Here is a 12,559-nt window from a genome sequence, read left to right on the forward strand (position 1 = left end):
TTTATCAACTTGTTTTCTAAAAATTAACATAAGGTGGGTACTAATCTGCTTACTGCCCATCCCATAGCCATCTTGCAACGAACTCAATAAACTTATCTTTAAGAAGTAATACAAAGCTGGGCGGTGGTGGTTAAAGGTGCATGCCTTTAATCCTAGCACTCAGGAGGCAGAGGCAGGTCCATGACTGTGACTTTGAGGCCAGTCTGGTCTACAAGAACTACTTCTAGAACAGGCTCCAAATCGAGAGAGGGGAGGGGGGAGAGAGGGAGAGGGAGAGGGAGAGGGAGAGAGAGGGAGAGGGAGAGGGAGAGGGAGAGGGAGAGAGAGAGAGAGAGAGAGAGAGAGAGAGAGAGAGATAACAATAGTAATTTTCCAGACAAGATGAGCTCCCAAGTGTGATATAGTGTGATTTTTCTGAGGATAAACAGCTACTTCCTTATTAAACCTAAGTCCTGCTCTATTGAAGAAATGCATAGCTGGCAAGAAAGTTGTTACAATCTCTTACAATGAGTTGGGGACTGTGCTGCAAGTTATACAAATTCTATTAGGGAATATAGAAGTAAATAAAATGAAAATACATATTATTTAGAAAGTAATAAATGTTAATGAGCATAACAAGAAGGAATAATACTAGGGCTTACACATGTGAATGTATAAACATGCATAAATTTAGGTAAGGTTATCAAAGAAGGCATCATTTAACTAACAATGCAATCAACTAAGCAAAATAATAATGGAATTTAATAACCTGATGTGACTGAGAATTACTGGGAGAAGTTTTTGTATGGAGAATAAATAGACAGAAGACCTGTACTCCACTTGAGGTAGAGTAAAAGGTGAAGTTGAGTCAATATGTGACTCGTAAACTTCCCATGTTCCAAGCACAGAAGGCTCATCTTCTCCTATTTGGGTAGCTGCTGTTCAGGAAGAGAATCACAAATGACAGATATTCCCAGAAGAAATGGAGATACTTATTGAATGTCTAGCATGTGCCCAGCACAGGAAACGTTATGTAACTTTGTATATGCTCTGCCTACCTGAAGTTTACAAGAACAATTAAGCTGTTGTTTCCTGAAAATTTTCCATGAATGAATAAAATTTTCTGATGGTTAACTTGACATTATAGGTAATAGTGAATGGTAAACAGACTTTGCAAATTAAAATATTTTGTCAAAATATTATATTCCAAAAATATTAGGTTGTATTATGAAACCATGTGCTAGATAATGTGTTCTATTTTATGGATGAGAATACCATGTCTACTGGTAGAACATCATTCAGTTCTACATTGAAATAAATAGAATTTACAACAAACTACTAAGGATTTATGCAATAGCTCCATTTTAAATGAACAATGACAATATTCACATATAATAAAAGAGTATGCACAAATTACACAAAGTTATAAAACTCATGTAGCTTAAATCTACCTACAGATGAATACTCTTCCCTTCATAGTTAATAGCTAATTACATACTAGGCATAATTAACCTATATTTAATTCTTAAGGGTTATCTGAGATTCATGGTTTGGATATGATCTAATGTGACAGAATGAAGAAATGAGGAGCAAAATCTGAAAGAGTACTAATCTATGCTTTTTGAAATACAGCCAAAAAAATCCCACCCATATAACATATAAGCCTATAAATGATTTCCCTTCTACGTTTAAACTTAATATTACTGCGTTTTCTGCCAGTTTAGTTTTTATGATTATTTTCTAATTAAAAATATTAAAAATGAAAGAAAAGTGAGAAGTGGAAGAAAAAAGGCATAATAGGTTCTACAGAGCTTTATAGGAGTTTGTTGCTCTGAATAAGTCCAAAAATTTCTGGAGAAAATGGTTCTGTTGTTTTATTTGCAATGTGCCTTTCCTAAGACGTACCTAAAAATCATCTCTAGTACCAGAATTGGGAGCTATTTGAAGAATATAGAGTACAGATTTAGCTTTACATGCTGCAGCTTATCTTAAAGAAGTATCCATTCAAACTTCATACACAGGAGTTAGTTCTCCCCTTCCCCATGCAGGTTCCGAGACTAAACCCAGGTCTTCTGGTTTGGTGGTAAAAGGCATTATTTACTCACTGAATCATTCATTTATGTGCCTCTAACTTTATTTTTTAATAACAGGAAATGAGACTGAGGATGTAGCTTAGTTGAGAGAGAACATGTTTGACCTACACAAGGGCCTGAATTTGATCCCTGCACCACATAAACTGGGTATAACATTACATGCCTAGAATTCCAGCAATGGAGAGGAGCAGGTAAGAGACTCAGGAGGAGTTCAAGGTCATCCCCAACTACGTAGCAAGTTAATGTCTGAGCTACACAAAATGCTGGTGTTGATGGTGATGGTGGTGGTGGTGGCGGCAGCGGCAAAAAATTCCATCATTTCAAGATGCCACAATTTAGGATTTCAGACATCTGAGAATGTATATCCCCATACGGTAATTTTAAACATTATTTCTCTCCCCCCAAAACAGGGCTAAGATGGAGAGTTCTGAGAAGTTTACTAATCAGAAATGAGACATTACCTGATGAGAAGTAAACATGTGTTCTCTAAAACAAACACATCTTACAATCTTTATCTCATTAACACAATTACTATACTTGGAAGCGACTGATGTGACAGACTCAAATATTTACTCATTTTTTATGTAGAAGTATATAAATCACACACAGTAAACATAATTTCCCCATCTATAAACTATTACAAAGTCATAATAAATTTTACCAATGCAGTGTGAAATATCTCAGAAAAAGTACTATATATCAGTTATATAACTGCATATAGTTTATAGGTTACTAGATTATGCAAATATATTTATATATTATACTGTGCTATTCTGTAATCTTTGTATTTATAGCCATTATATTTTCTTTCCTATTCTGCTAGAATTGATGGATAATTTGAAAACAGAAGTAGACAATATGCAATGACAAGTGTGGAAAACTGTGTTCCAAATAAAATACCCAGCTGTGGTTAACACGCATATAACTGAAGGAATACACTAAAAGTTCGCTAGAAAAATATGGAGCTGGACATTGATAAGCTCACAATCACCATAAAGTTAAAGGGATGGAAAACGTTATCACTGTAGGAGTTATGGTTCATTCTATAATTGTTCAAAATCTTCCCAGAAATCATTAGAAACTACCTTCCAAAATAGGAATCATTTCAAGACCACTGTTCCCTAGGCTCACATGAGTGTGCTTTGTGCTCACCTTAGAATGTTACACTCAGGTCATCTTTCCCTTGATCTGCCTCCTGGAACACAATGTGCTAACCTGACTGGACTCAAGCTTCAATGGCTCAATTGATTTCCAAAGTAGTATTTAGAAAAGCTACAAATGTTAGGGAAACAAGATAAAAACCAGTGTAAATTGAGTATGAAAATTGTGTGAACACAATTTTTTAGATGCAAGTGTAAGAGGTGGGAGAGATTTTAAAAAATCTATTGGAGATCAAAAATCCTAATTAGCTGGCCAATGGTGGCACATGCCTTAATCCCAGCACTTGAGAGGCAGAGTCGGCTCTGTGAGTTTGAGGCCAGCCTGATCTACAGGGTGAGTTTCAGGATAGGCTCCAAAGTTACACAGAGAAACCCTGTCTCAAAAAACCAAAAAGAATCCTAATTAGAAATATATAGTAGGATATAAGAAGAACATAAAAATTCCATATAGTATATGTATCTATTGAAACCAGTATTTCACTGAAAAAAAAAGAGCAAAAAGGGTTCCTGACAAAATATAAGAAATTATGACTGTAAATGCTAATGCCTCACAAAATGTTCTGATTTTATTTTATTTCTGCTACAAAAGTCAGTACAAGCATTATACAAAAGTATTCGAAAAGCAGAAAATGCAGTTTTGTAATGACTACTTGTCTTGTTTCTATCAACCTGGAAGGAGATTTCTAGATTGAGAACATCAAATAAAACTTTAAGTTAATTTGTATATCAAAGAAAAAGAAAAAAATTACATTCATAAATCCCATAAATATAATAATAATAAATAGTAATAATATAAATTATCTACCATAGAAGCTTATGGATAGAGTTCAAACACAATTACCAAAATAAAAATTAAAATGTAGACTGGCTCCCTGCGAACAGGAATATGGGATGCTCTAAAGCAGCTCTGCTCTCATTTGATCACTGAGCACATGTATTGACTGTGATTCATGCTTCAGTGCCTTTCCTTTAGGAAAAAGCAATTTAAAAAAGAAACTAGATCCTTTCAGATCTAAGACTTTTCAAAGAAACAGGAAAAATTAAACTTTTACATGTGGCTCTACATACCCAGATAATCACACACAATCTTGACAGTACTGCCAAGGTCTACCAAGAATAACACTGTATTTTTCACCTAAGAGATGTGTTTTAATTGTCTCCCGTGGCTTCATGCCCAAGAGGAATAAATGGTAAAGTACAATGAGTATGTGGTCTAATAATACTATGATAAAACTTAATTCCTTGTATTGTCATCATTATCTGAGGATTTAGACTATCTGAACCACAATAAAAACCAAGCCTTTAGATTTGGGTTTTAAACCTAAATATTTTTTGGCACACAGATTGACAATTTAGAATCTTGTTATTTTATTCAACATATTCCTATATTAGAGACCTAAATATTTGTGAAATTTAATAAGAACTTCTTAATTATTTCTAATGTGGCATTGTGACTTCTTTTAGGCAAACATGAAGATAAAAATCACAATGCTTACAATTTTTTTTCCACAGCTATTTCCTTTTTTCTCATTATTTGGGCTAATTCACCTTGTTCCTTCTGGGCTGTTGTGTTGGAAAGTGGGCAGTGGGTAAAGCTACTTGAAATGACTCAGTCCTAGCTAGAATGAATTAAGGCAAAGGCAAGAAGCCAGTGAAAAATGCCCTTTAGCACACTTATAAGAGTGCCAGGAAAAGGCAGTGGAGGAGTCTCTTAAAACTAAAATATTTTAAAAGACAAAGTAAAATTGGCATCATGAGCTGAAGATTTAAAAAATAAATACATGAGAAGCTACCAGAATTCTGTTTGCTTCCTTAACAAAAAAATGTGAAATATGTTGAAATAAATACTATACAAACAATATAAACAATATCAGAAAAATCAGCATCAAGACATTATGTAAATTAATAATGATCCAAAGGCAAACTAAGTTCATCATGATTCCACTTGAACATGTGTTATAAGAGAAGACTTATAAATGACTGAACATAAGAATCAAGGCCTCTTACCCCGTATTTGCATTGGCGGGATGTTGCTCCATACTGGAAACGACATTGCTCATCGGCATCGTACACCTGACCTGGGGCCACAGCTGGATAAAGAAAGTCACGCTTGGGAGGCTCATTATCAAGGCAAGTACCACGGCCTGAACTGTTCAACATAAAGGATCAAGGAAATTAGGAATTCTGTAGACTTTTTTAGTCACAATTATGAAATGTGTTGAGATCTTTGTTTTAATAATTAGATGCATGAAAACAACACATTGTAATAATAATCATATAGCAAGATAGAGTAACTTTACAGATACTACTGAATGAGAGCTCCAAATTCTTTTTCTCCAGCACCAAAACACAATGGGAGCATCTCCAACAACATTCTGAAACTGTCCTGTTGGCCTTTAAAATACTGGTTTAAACTAGTTCTGAAGGAATCAAAACAGAATTTCATATTACACTAAGTATCTTGTTTGTTTTCATTGAAAATATAGCCACATCTGGTAGTAGAATTAAAAACATGAATTGTGGAAAATTAAATAAAAATAATTAGTTGTAATCTTAAAGACCTAATTTATAGCCTTAGACGGAACAAAAGATGCTCTGGTAAGACATTGCACCAGTTAGTGGGCTGAACGGCAGCTGGGGCTAAGGTCCAAAGGTCTTGCTCACACACACTAGAAATGTTTAGTCTGTCAAAGATTTCATATTTCATTTAAGGTCATCAGAACTAGGAAAAGGGAATGTTCTCCTTCCTACATAATTTCTACTTTACAAAGTATGCCTTCACTAAAACATAATATTTTAATTCAGTGGAACAAATAACATAAAGGTTGCCAAACGCTAGACAGCATACCTTAAAGAGCTTTAGACTCTGCTAAATATAATTGTTCATTTTTATTTATTCAGTGTGCATAAAATAGGACAGATGCTTTTTTACTTTCATTTCACATGTGAGTTAAAATTTTTAAAGAATTCCTGTGCCAACACTTAAAAATTTTTTCCAACATTCCTATCCATTGTGCCAGCACTTTTGCTTTTTCCCCAAATCTTTTCCATCCACTTTGCCAAAGGAAAATAACTTCACAAGTTGAAGTTCCTCAACTGTTATTTAGGACAGCACAGATTTTCATTTACAAACAGGGAAGAAAAAATCATATAAAACAATGAGTTTTAAATTCACCTGCAAGTATTTTATTTCTTAAAATGTAAAAGTTAACTTGTTACATAAAATGTATATCTACACAGCAGAAAACTAGCATCTTTAAAACTGAACTGTACTATTCTTAAGATGGCCCAGACCAAAAGCATACAAGACTGCCTTCTGTGCTTTATGCTCCTCTTTGCTAATTTTTAACGACAATGATGCAGCGATAATACTGCACCGACATAGATGCGTTTGGACATTGCAATCACCACCGCTCAAGGCATGCACCACCCAACACTTGCTTCCTTATTGTTGTAAGTTAGGTACTGTAATGTACCTCAGCAAGCACATTTATTGTTAGATAAATTTTAAAAACAGCATTTTTGATATCATAATGTGTCAACTTTAGTCAAGTAAGATCCTAATAGTAATTTCAAAAATATATTAAATTAATGACAAAGGGGTAATATTTTATAGTACAATAGAAAAATGACTATTTTGATATTATAAAATATTTATGGATGACAATTAGAGAATTAACTTCTAAATTTTCATTCCAAATATAAGCTCCATCTTCATTTAAAATAAACCATACATATATTTATGAAAGGGATTGAGTATATAATAAAAATAAGTAAATACTAATGTAAATCAAAAAATCAAATTATATACTGAAGAATTTACTAACAAGACCTTGTAGGTTATAAATATTTATTAGTAGCACAACAAAAAATGTAGGCAATAATTACCTAACTGGAAACAGTACAGAACCCATTACAAATATTATACACAGTGACTTTCAGAAATACAGAAACTCAAACTATCAATTTAATTAATTAATTAAAACATCAGAAGGAGAACTATGTAACCCATAGAAGGGAATGTAAAGATAGACACAAAAGAAGTAATTTTTCCTCACGGTAAAATGAAACCCTGTCTCAAAAAAAAAAATTGACTTAATTTAGGAAGAATAAAAATGAATTATTTCATTTAATGTTCTTATTTTGAGCTATAATGACCTTCTAAATGATGATTCATATTTTTTAAAAAAAAAACAACTTTGATCAGACAAGCACTGAAAGGGCCTTCAGAGCCGGTAGTGTCAGGCATGGTTGGGACCTATGGCCAAAACTCTTGAGAGAGTTGTTCCCCAAAGTAACTTTTGTATTAGTAAATAGCTTATTAAATAGCTAGACAACACCAGTTCTCCTTATCCAGGACACTTTACAGAAGATTAAAACACCCTATGAAAAAAGATACAAAAGAAAACATATGTATATCTTAAAAGTGCGCCTGTATTTAGGAACACCATATCAACAAAGGCCTTTTAAATGTGATGGCTGTAAATGTCCACGTAAACAAGGCTTATCAGTCAAGTGGCCTCAGGTACAGGAAGTACCTGTGCGGCTGATTACACTGTTTCCCATCCCACACGTCCCCACTACGTGAGCAGACAGCACTGTACACAGTCACCCCAGGCAACGTGTCAAAGCTTTGATGAATGTATTTGAGGAATGGGACCATTTTCATCTTTTAATTCTTAACTAACGTTAAGTCTTAACATTGTAAATGTTTAGTTGCATATGTTAGTAAAATTTGTCTATCACTTTCCAGATGTCTTTCCTGCTACTTTCAATTATTTAAAATTTATAGAACATCATTATATTCTTATTCTTATTAGTTTTCTGTTTGTTGTTTGTTTTGAAACAGGGTTTCTCTGTGTAACCACCTTAGTTCTCCTGGAACTCACTCTGTAAACCAAGATGACTTTGAACTCATAGAGATCCACCTGCCTCTGCTTCCTGAGTGCTGGGATTAAAGGTGTGCACCACCATCAACCAGCTGAGCACATTTTTAAGAAAACAGTAATTTAAGATATTTTCATATTTCTAAGCTATCAACTACCATTCTGAAATAGTACAGATATAGACACAGAAGACAAAGAACACAGATCTGTGGGATGTGGATTTAACTCTATCTGAAGAGGTTCTCTCTCTCTCTCTCTCTCTCTCTCTCTCTCTCTCTCTCTCTCTCTCTCTCTCTCTCTCTCTCTCTCTTCCCTTTTCTGTCCCTCCTGTGTGTGTTTAACCAAGGAATTTCTGAGAAATCAATTCTAGTAAATTTTTTCCTATGAGTAACTGCTCTTCTGATTTTCAAATGTTCATGAGGTAATGTCTGATTTTTGATTTTACACTAGTAACTTCTCTCTCTAACCCCCCCCCCCCCGGTGGTATATTCATTTGTGAAAATGTGTGTAAGGGTGCACTCACCCCTACAGTTGTGTGGAAGCCAGAAGTTAGTTTCAGAATGTCTTCCTTAATTATCTCCATCTCATTTTTGAGACAGTCTCTTACTGAACCAGGACCTGTTTTACTTAGACTGGTTGACCAGTAAACCCCAGGACTCAGCTAGCCACACACTTCCACATACATACTCTGGGCCTACAGATATATTCCACTGTTTCTGACCTTTGGCATGGGTTCTGAGGGCCAATTTAGGTAGTCATGCTTGTATATCAAACACTGGATCCACTAATGGTTCTAAACTTTTCTAATGATGCAACCCTTTAATACAGTTCCTCATGTCATGGAGACACCCCAATCATAAAATTAGTTTCAATCCTACTTCATAACTATAATTTTGCTACTGTCATTGATTATGATTAAAATATCTGATATGTAAACTATCTGATATTAACTCCTATGAAAGGGTTGTTCAACCCCGGAGGGGTTGCCACCCCTAGGTTGAGAAACACTACACTAAGCCATCTACCAAAACCTATATTAATAATTTTTAATATTATTTGTGAGTTATCATACAAATTAATGGTTTCATTGTCGTTTCTTCTTACATCATCATAATTTGCTTTTACTCACTTTTTCTACTAAAATCCTTCACCCCTATTCTCTCTTGCTGATCTCCTATATTCCTCCCCAAAATAGAATTTGCAACAATAATTTCTTTATTTTTATTCTGTGTATTTGTTTGTGACAGTCTCTTTATGTAGATCAAGGTGGCCTTGATTGTCCTGTCTTAGTCATCTGAATGTTGGGCTTATAGGAATGTGCTACAATCCCAGCTCTCTGTTCTCCTCTCAGTAGTTTCACTTCTTCATACACATATGCTTAAAACAAGTTAAAATACTCCATTTAAGATTGGGTCACATAATTCTTATGTTCATATATCAATATATCTGGTATTTCTAATTTCTTTTTTATAAAAAAAGTTACATAGTCTTACCATAATGTTCTTATAACAAAACAAAAGCTATGGAAAGTTCTAGTTTAATATTTAATTAGAATTTAGTTAACTGAGAAGCAGTAAGCCTCACTATGCCAAGCCTAGTGTAATCCATGATAGTATCAAAATAACAAAAGAAGTGATAAATCCATAGACATCTTCTGGAATTTTCTCATTAGCAGCACTTATTAAGATAAATCATTTATGCCTTGAGTGCCACATAAAAATTTTTTCATTCAGAAAACTTAACCTTTACTTATTAATAAACTAAATATACAGAACTATTAGTCTTCGTCTATAAGAGGCTATAGCTTTTAATATTTGTCCAATGTAAAACTAGATGCATAAAATTAAGTCTATAATTACTTTTCCAGCAGTTCATATTTCCCAACAAAAATACCAACTCTAGTTAATGTGTTATAAATATAGATAATTATTAAATTCACAATCTGCACTTTTATTTAACATTCCAAGACAAGGTAAAATATGTATCAGTTTAAAAATACATATCTGTGTTGAGTATGAAAATTCATAGTAAATCAAAATATATTTATATTTCTAAAACTCTTTGCATTGTAATGGGAAAGTCATTTTATGTACCCCACTTCTAATTTAGTGAACCTTTATTCACAGATTCCCAAAGTCAACCTTGAAAACAAAAACATGAGCCAAATTTCAGTCTCCTACTAAATTTATAGATCTTTATAAAATATGTCCTCCTGGCTTTGTTTTCAGAACACATGAGGATGTATTACTAACTGAGATTTAAAATTTATTCTTACCAAAACAGATTATTAAGATGGAGCTTTGGTCTAGTCAGTGACCCAATCTGAAAGGACATCTACCTAAGTTGTACACTCCTTATAATGCCTTAACAATGGAAGTGTAATTTAAGGCCAGCTGTTTTTTTTTCACAAAGGTATGCCGATAGGTATGAATTAAGTATGAACTAGGTTGATATCATTTACATCAAGTCAAATGTCTTCTATCTACTATCTTCTCATGAGTAGCTTTATTATTTTTTTTATGAAACTAACCATTATTGAACTAAACATAACAATGTAATGACATAATCAGGTAAGGACAAAGTGATCTAAAATCAAATCTTTTCCTGTCACTCACTCTATGATATGAATGTATGTCTTGAGGCTTCAATATACAAATCTTGTGCTGTTGATGGTTGACCACACAAAATGACAACTTGTCAAAGAAACTCATGTTTAGAGCAAGAGTTTCAAAGTATGTCACATATACTGACTGACACACTGTTCTGCCAGGTTGTTTTGGATACTACAATTTTGGGGAGGGTGAGGGGAGGCTGCACCCATTTAAAGGAGTGAAGGTAAGCTTCAAAAGCAGTTTCGAGAGAGCAGACATGAGTGCTTTGGCCATCTTGTCCATCATGCATTACTTCTCTCAACCCCTTCCTAGTTCCCCTTCAGTCGTAACACTGCCACTTAATGCATTTATTCAGCTTCCACCCATGTGTGAAATGGATTCTGCATATAACTTGAAATGGCACGCAGTTGTGCTATAGCTTCTGGAGAGTTTGAGCAATTTGACAAACTTTAAATAGGGTAAAAGATGACTCACAAGGCCCCTTATCTTTTAGAAATAATATGAGATTGCTCTGAAATACTTCTAAGTGATCAGGAATGAATGGAAAAGCTATCTGCTTTTCACTGCCTGGTAAACTAGCCCATAGTCAATGAGTTAAACCTTCATACCAGGTTCATCTTTTATATTTTCTAAATAAGTAAATAAGTGAGTCCCGCAGGCAGATAGGAAAGACACTACCTGCAAAGCCGTCTTCGGAAAACATCAGAAGCTGGCATAACACGTCCATTTTAACGGAAATGGGTTCTTTATTATTTAATCAGGACGGCTTCTGGGCGATTCATGAACCACTTATTGAATCACCGAGTTTAAGAAATCTGAAAAAAAATATTGGGAGTTGGTAAACACCATCTCCTGATTGATCCATAGCACCTAGTGTTGCAGAATGACAGGAGAGACTGTATTCTATTGGCTTTTATGGCCATGTCTTTGGTTTTCTTTTTCCAGTTAAACAGTGAATAATGGATCTCTATAAATCAGAAAGCTCATTGATAAGTCACGGATCATCCTTGTTCTATACAGTCTCTAAGTAGAGGACGGTATGCATTTGCAGACTGAGTGGCAGTTCTTTAGAAATTACTTCTTGCAAGGTTTCTTTTTCTTGAAAAGAAAAGCTAAAATGAAGTGCTATGACCCTTTTTGAGCCAACTACAAATTATAGATGTAAACTCAATCCTTGATCAAAATGCCTCTGGATTTAATTATAAATATAGATACAAATATAGACATATCACTCATAGCTGTTAAAGCAATTAAGCCAATTGCACCGAAAATGGAACAAAAGAAATCTTTTATATTAGTATTTTATCTTTGTGATCCAGTAAACTGATCTTTTTAATGAAGCTTATGTTTAAAATCTTTTGTGGCTTGAACAAATTATAAAAAGACTGGTTTAGTTAGTTTATTATTAGAGGAGATCTAAGTTTTCTCCCAAACCTTTTTTTTTTAATTAAACACTTAACATTTATCCATTTACTAGTGGTTTTAACTACAGGCATTTCCATGAGGATACACAAAAGAACACTTTTTATAAAATAAAGGATAAATAAGCCCATTAGAATCCTATCAACACTTATTTTGCTTATATATAAAAAATACAGTAAAGCAATGAAGAGTAAATAATGTCTTCAGATTAAATACTTTCATGAATTCAATGGACTGCTATAATGCAAGGATTACTAGCTCGAGACCCCTCACCATACCAGTGGTCACTTCATTGTATTTTAGCAGAAATCTATATAGCCCCTTTATAGTGTCTTAACAGCCATAATACAGCTCCAACTACACAAGACCTGGCAGGAGCTCAAAAGTAGTCCATCCATCTATGCTTC

The 12,559-nt window shown here is 34.0% G+C and overlaps 1 protein-coding gene across 1 annotated transcript in view; it reads right to left on the minus strand.

Moving 5' to 3' along the window:
• Positions 1 to 12,559, minus strand: part of Adamts6 (ADAM metallopeptidase with thrombospondin type 1 motif 6) — a 200,992-nt gene that overhangs the window by 117,342 nt on the left and 71,091 nt on the right. The window contains exon 10 of the mRNA XM_038323313.1: positions 5,240 to 5,381. Within this exon, the coding sequence (XP_038179241.1) occupies positions 5,240 to 5,381 (142 nt within the window). The remainder of the gene's footprint in view (positions 1 to 5,239; positions 5,382 to 12,559) is intronic.

The sequence above is a fragment of the Arvicola amphibius genome, chromosome 3 (assembly GCF_903992535.2).
Source record: "Arvicola amphibius chromosome 3, mArvAmp1.2, whole genome shotgun sequence".
NCBI classification, from domain to species: domain Eukaryota; kingdom Metazoa; phylum Chordata; class Mammalia; order Rodentia; family Cricetidae; genus Arvicola; species Arvicola amphibius.